The 7,141-nt window shown below is 42.1% G+C and overlaps 1 protein-coding gene across 4 annotated transcripts in view; it reads left to right on the forward strand.

Moving 5' to 3' along the window:
* The first annotated feature begins 971 nt into the window (after nucleotides 1-971).
* FBXL2 (F-box and leucine rich repeat protein 2) overlaps nucleotides 972-7,141 on the forward strand; it is a 143,330-nt gene continuing 137,160 nt past the window's right edge. For all 4 annotated transcript variants that reach the window (XR_004644505.1, XM_034761031.1, XM_034761033.1 and 1 more), the window contains exon 1: nucleotides 972-1,069. Coding sequence is in view for 3 of the 4 variants with exons in the window: in XM_034761031.1 (XP_034616922.1) it covers nucleotides 1,067-1,069 (3 nt within the window). In the remaining variant the exon portion in view is untranslated. The remainder of the gene's footprint in view (nucleotides 1,070-7,141) is intronic.

Here is a 7,141-nt window from a genome sequence, read left to right on the forward strand (position 1 = left end):
AATAAAAGATATTACTTCCCCCTGGTCTCCACCTTTCCCATCATGGGGGAGACCCCTGCACTGCTTATTGGAGGGGTTCTTTCAAATCCTGAGAGCAAAAACCCTTGCAGGGCAGGTGCCCAATAACTTTAGGTAGGCTTAGCATGCATCCACATACATTACGCAATGTATGTAATATATAATTTTATTTATATAGTTATGGAAAGTAAATAATACATGGAAGAAATGAAAGGTGTTTTTTACGTGTTTTTTTTTTTTTTTTTTTTTTTAAGTAATCCCTGTCGGGGCCCCGCCGAAAATGTTCGAAGTGGGCCCCGCACTTCCTAAAGCCGGCCCTGCCCTGAGGTAATATATTTCTCTCTTTATCTCTCACCAACAGAAGTTGGTCCAATAAAAGATATTACTTCCCCCTGGTCTCCACCTTTCCCATCATGGGGGAGACCCCTGCACTGCTTATTGGAGGGGTTCTTTCAAATCCTGAGAGCAAAAACCCTTGCAGGGCAGGTGCCTGGAAAGCCTGGCAACGGGCCTGTTTCTTCGGCGCAGGATTACATGGGCACAAGGTGGCAGGCTAACGGGGACAGTGACTGCGCTGGCCCGAGAACCCTCTCGCCTCTAGGGCTTGTATCTGCCTGGCGTCTAGGAGACGTGGCACGTGCCCTCCCGCAGCTGCTCTTTGTGGCGAGGGGCAGAGAGGCGCAGCCACCCCGGGCCTCTAGGGGGCGTTGCTGCCACCAGAGTGTTCGCCCCCCCTCCCCACCAGCCACCCTGCATTCAAGCCGCGTCTCCTCTCCCGCCCCGGCCAACTTCCTCGGGCTCCGCCTCCCCGCGGACACGTGACCTCTGATGTGTGCACGCGCCACCCCGGCGCCACCCCTATCTCTTCCCCTCTCCGCCCCTTTGGGTCACGTGAGGGGATGAACTGAATCAGCAGGGGTGTTCCCGGTCACGTGCCCCACTGGTCTCGCCCACTCGGTTCGGCTGCGCGCGCAGACCCTGCGCTTGGCAGTGGCTGCTCTGGGCTCCTTGTCACCAGGACAACCGGCCCCGCCGCAGCGCGTTTGCCATGGTGAGTGTCGTCCCCCCCGCGACTCGAGCGCCCTGGCTGGGGGGAAAGCTGAAGGGTGCGGTGCGGGGGGGGAGGCTGATGGGTGTTGGGGGGGAAAGGCTGAGGGGGGAGGGGTGTTGCGGGGGGGAGGGGTGCGGTGCGGGGGAAAGGCTGAGAGGTGCGGTGCAGGAGGGGAAAGGCTGAGGGGGGAGGGGTGTTGCGGGGGGAAGGCTGAGGGGTGCGGTGCGGGGGGAAAGGCTGGGGGGGTGTTGCGGGGGGGAGGGGTGGGGTGCGGGGGGGGGGGGGGGGGGGGGGGGGGGGGAGGGGTGCGGTGACTGAGTAGAAGGGAAGGGAATGGGGGTATGTTTATGTCCTGGGAGGGATGTGTACGCTGTGGTATGTATCTCTGTGTTTGAGGAGGGAGGTATGTGTATGAAGCCTGTTTCCACTTACTCCTCGAGGGGATCCCGAACCTCAGTTGTTTCACAGTGGTTGCTTCCTGTTGAAGGGGAGCAAAGCTCTGCCATGCTTTGATATACTTGGGGATACTCTTGTCTTTTAAGGTAGAAGGTTGTATAACCAGAGATCTGTACAGGTTTAATCAAATGTTGTATATGCACAGAGGTAGTATCCTCCGCTCTACCAGCTGAGCTATAATCTTGTAGTGTCCTCATACGTGTGAAAAATATAAATGATAGCAGGAGCTCTAGGAAGAAGAGAGGTGTGGCTGTATCTTGTGTTTTTGTTAACTTTGATTCTCTATAGGGTTTTTAGTTAGTGATAACTTGTGAAAGGTTTCTTTCGTTTTCCTCCACCCAAGCATTTTCATCCTCTCTTCCTTCTCTCCAACCTTGCTACTAATCTGTACATTTTAAATGTGTGTTCATTTAAAAGAAACAAATAAAAACCTATTGGGAAATGCAAAGGGAGATTTCCTTTGGCTGCAGTACGCTGTTTTTCTGTGTAATTCAATTTTGTTTCTGGGAGGAAGATAATTAATTGTGGAGGCTGTCTTTATGCTAGGTTTGATCTGGAAATCTCCATTACACCAGACGGACTTCAGATGGTTGCTGACACTTTTACCACCATTTCATTTAATACTGCTGAGAGCAATATTCAGTGACCTGATGTGCACCCCTTTCCACTTCCCCCTCCAAAAAAGTGTCCTGTCTGCACTGGTGTTTCCATTATCACTTCCAACAGAGGAGCTGCATTGATGGAGTACTTCCAAATAAGTCTAAAATAGGCACAACTCATCTTCTAAATGTATGGAAAACTAAAATTTTGAAAATAAAACATTGACATTGTATAAATGAATGTATTGCGTAAGTAGATGCCTTCTAGCTACTGAGATTCAATTATCAGGGGGTAGCCGTGCTAGTCTGTATCCACAAAAACAACGAGGAGTCCGGTGGCACTTTAAAGACTAACCGATTTATTTGGGCATAAGCTTTCATGGGTAAAAAACCCACTTCTTCAGATGCATGGAGTGAAAATTACAGATGCAGGCATTATTATACTATATAATATATGCATCTGTAATTATATATAATTATATATCTATCTATATCTATACATATAATTATACTATATATAGTAATTATAATTTTATATATAGTATAATAATGCCTGCATCTGTAATTTTCACTCCATGCATCTGAAGAAGTGGGTCTTTTACCCATGAAAACTTATGCCCAAATAAATCGGTTAGTTTTTAAGGTGCCACTGGACTCCTCGTTGTTTTTGAGATTCAATTATAGACTTTCTTTGAAGAATGTCGTAAGGGATTTTCCCTTTTTGGTGGTAGAGGTTCTAATTAAAAGTTTTTTTGCAGTCTCATTCCAATCAAACTTGCAATTTGGAAAGTAAACAGGCAATGTAGTTCACAGGTGAAATCAAGTTAATGATGCTAGATAAGCCCTCTTGTTGTTCTAATTTGAGTCTAGTTGTTGAGCAGCCCCATACTTTTAATTTGAAGGCTAATAAAAAAGGCCTGTTAATGAATGGAATATATTGTTTTTGATTTTCCAATATTTACTATGTGAACACTTTTACATGGACCATTCTCTTTTTATAAAGAGTATAACAAGTAAGGCTACTTTCCCCACTTTCTTTCAGATCTGCATAATTTGAATAGTTTGCTGTTAAATCGAATGAGCAAGAAATTATGTTGACCAGTTAACACCGGGTGTTATAATCGTGAAACAATGATGTTCCCTGCAAAATAGGGAAGTAAATTAGGGCTACAGAGGTGCCTTTTAAAGTTAGTCTGAGATAAGGTAGGGCTGCTAAATGTGGAAATGTGGGGGGTTTTTTTGTTTTGTTTTTTTTAAATGAGAGCCAGAGTCAGATTTCCGCTGATGTATAGCAGCTCTTTTAGCTTGGTCTAGGAAAGCAACACTAATTTCAGAATTATAGCAATGTTGTTTTGAATGGTAATCTTAGATCACTTAAATGGTGAATATTAGCAGTCTTTCAGGTGCTTTGTGAACTAAAAGTCCGTAACTTGGTATAACTTGTTAACTAAATGTACAGTAATTCTGTCCTTGTTCATGAGAGTTTTTGGATACAGAAAAGAAAGATGACAAAGAGTTGAGTGAGATGGATTTCATAATTTGAGTTTTTTTCATAATGATTCTGTTTGGAGCTCTTTCAGCCAATTAGCTAGCCACTTAGTTAATGTACATTCCTTACAATACATATTTCTGATACATTCCTAATTTCATTCTCTAGCGAAATGCCACATCTGTTTGTTTCTAATAACCTTTTTATTTCCTATTTAAAATTAATTTCCCTGTTCTGAGAGTACTTACACATTTTGTAAAACTGATTTTTTTTTCCAGTTGTCATCTGAAATAGTGATGTAACCCAGCTTTCCTGTTTTAAACTCATGCAAAGTTGGAGTTTAGTGATATTTTTAGAAGTTCTCTCTTCTAAAGAGTGCAATATTTTATTTATAGTTTATGAAGAACAAAGCCTGCTCTCTGATCCATCGCTCAATATTGTAAAATGCTATGAATGTGAGAGGATGTGCAAATGGCATGTTTTCATGCAGCAGAAGTTGACATTATATTAGATTATTTTTGATCCTTGGGATTTGGTTGTTGTAGTCCCTGTGAACAGCATTCTAGTGTAGATTGCTTCTGAAACTGTATAATGAATAACAAGTATTCATTTTGTACTTAGTTTCTTGAATGGTCAATGGGAATATCTTCAAATACCTGAAATCCAGGTTCAGGTGTACACAAGTTTTTAATTTTAGTCTACTTAATTTATCATTATTAGTGAGAATAGAAAATCAAACTAATGGAATCTGATAATAGATGCAAGAGAGGTTCTAGAGTCATGGAACCCTTGCTTGACTATTACATGATCAAAATTGTTAATTGCAGTTTGTGTGACTTTTCAATTTAATCAGCGGAATCTAAAAAGATTCAAAACATTAAAAATTGCTGTTGCTAAAATCAAACCAAATACTGTAAAATGGGAAATCGTTGACATTTTCTTATAATTTAAGAGAATAATATCCCATTTTAAAAGCTGAAATAGAATTGACAATTTGAAATTAAAACAGATTTGTAATTTAAGATTCATTTTTGGTAGATTCCTTGTTTGTTTTATTTGGGGAAGGACAGCCCATTAAAATATATCTTTGATTTAAAGAACTACAAAACAGTTGAGTGTTTTTGTACATTTGGACTAAATATTTTGCCATTAGATATGTGCCTTAAATATATGATTTATGTTTTGTTTTGGGGGGAATATATTAGAAGAATATATGCATAGTAAGTCTCTAGGCAGAGATGGCGTTCACCTTTCGAGAAGGGGAAAGTCCCTATTTGGACACAGACTGGCTAACCTAGTGAGGAGGGCTTTAAACTAGGTTCGACGGGGACAGGTGAGCAAAGCCCACAGGTAAATGGGGAACATGGAGCCCTGGGAGATGGGTCGGAAACAAGAGGGAGTGTGGGCTATAATGGCCGAGAGAAAGGAGGGTCAGGGCAAAACTGGGAGGCAAGATCGAACCAGTATCTTAAATGCCTATATACAAATGTGAGAAGTATGGGTAATAAGCAGGAAGAACTGGAAGTGCTAATAAATAAATTACAACTATGACGTTGGCATCACTGAAACTTGGTGGGATAATACACATGATTGGAATGTTGGTGTGGATGGGTACAGCTTGCTCAGGAAGGATAGACGGGGAAAAAGGGAGGAGGTGTTGCCTTATATATTAAAAATGTACACACTTGGACTGAGGTGGAGATGGACATAGGAGACGGAAGTGTTGAGAGTCTCTGGGTTAGGCTAAAAGGGGTAAAAAACAAGGGTGATGACATGCTAGGCGTCTACTACAGGCCACCTAACCAGGTGGAAGAGGTGGATGAGGCTTTTTTTAAATAACTAACAAAATCATCCAAAGCCCAAGATTTGGTGGTGATGGGGGACTTCAACTATCCAAATATATGTTGGGAAAATAACACAGCAGGGCCCAGACTAGCCAACAAATTCTTGGACTGCATTGCAGACAACTTTATATTTCAGAAAGTTGAAAAAGCTACTGGGGGGAAGCTATTTTAGACTTGATTTTAACAAATAGGGAGGAACTCGTTGAGAATTTGAAAGTAGAAGGCAGGTTGGGTGAAAGTGATCATGAAATCATAGAGTTTGCAATTCTAAGGAAGGGTAGAAGGGAGTACAGCAAAACAGAGACAATGGATCTCAGGAAGGCAGATTTTGGTAAGCTCAGAGAGATGATAGGTAAGGTCCCATGGGAATCAAGACTGAGGGGAAAAACAACTGAGGAGAGTTGGCAGTTTTTCAAAGGGACACTATTAAGGGCACAAAAGCAAGCTATTCCGCTGGTTAGGAAAAAGAGAAAATGTGGCAGAAGACCAACTTGGCTTAACCATGAGATCTTGCATGATCTAAAAAATAAAAAGGAGTCATATAAAAAATGGAAACTAGGACAGATTACAAAGGATGAATATAGGCAAACAACACAGGAATGCAGGGGCAAGATTAGAAAGACAAAGGCACAAAATGAGCTCAAACTAGCTAGAGGAAAAAAGGGAAACAAGAAGACTTCTTATCAATACATTAGAAGCAAGAGAAAGACCAAAGACAGGGTAGGCCCACTGCTCAGTGAAGAGGGAGAAACAGTAACAGGAAACTTGGAAATGGCAGAGATGCTTAATGACTTTTGTTTCAGTCTTCACTGGGAAGTCTGAAGGAATGCCTAACATAGTGAATGCTAATGGGAAGGGGGTAGGTTTAGCAGATAAAATAAAAAAAGAACAAGTTAAAAATCACTTAGAAAAGTTAGATGCCTGCAAGTCACCAGGGCCTGATGAATTGCATCCTAGAATACTCAAGGAGCTAATAGAGGAGGTATCTGAGCCTCTAGATATTATCTTCGGAAAATCATGGGAGACAGGAGAGATTCCAGAAGACTGGAAAAGGGCAAATATAGTGCCCATCTATAAAAATGGAAATAAAAACAACCCAGGAAACTAGAGACCAGTTAGTTTAACTTCTGTGCCAGGGAAGATAATGGAGCAAGTAATTAAGGAAATCATCTGCAAACACTTGGAAAGTGGTAAGGTGATAGGGAATAGCCAGCATAGATTTGTAAAGAACAAATTGTGTTAAACCAATCTGATAGCTTTCTTTGATAGGATAACGATCCTTGTGGATAAGGGAGAAGCTGTGGATGTGGTATACCTAGACTTTAGTAAGGCATTTGATACGGTCTCTCATGATATTCTTATCGATAAACTAGGCAAATACAATTTAGATGGGGCAACTATAAGGTGGGTGCATAACTGGCTGGATAACTGTACTCAGAGAGTCCTGTGGCACCTTTAAGACTAACAGATGTATTGGAGCATAAGCTTTCAGGGGTGAATGCCCACTTCGTCAGACCCATGAAAGCTTATGCTCCAATACATCTGTTAGCCTTAAAGGTGCCACAGGATCCTCTGTTGCTTTTTACAGATCCAGACTAACACGGCTACCCCTCTGATACCATATTCAGAGAGTTATTAATGGTTCCCAATCCTGCTGGAAAGGCATAACCGGGGGGGGGGGGGG

The sequence above is a fragment of the Trachemys scripta genome, chromosome 2 (genome assembly GCF_013100865.1).
Source record: "Trachemys scripta elegans isolate TJP31775 chromosome 2, CAS_Tse_1.0, whole genome shotgun sequence".
In the NCBI taxonomy this organism is placed as follows: Eukaryota; Metazoa; Chordata; order Testudines; family Emydidae; genus Trachemys; species Trachemys scripta.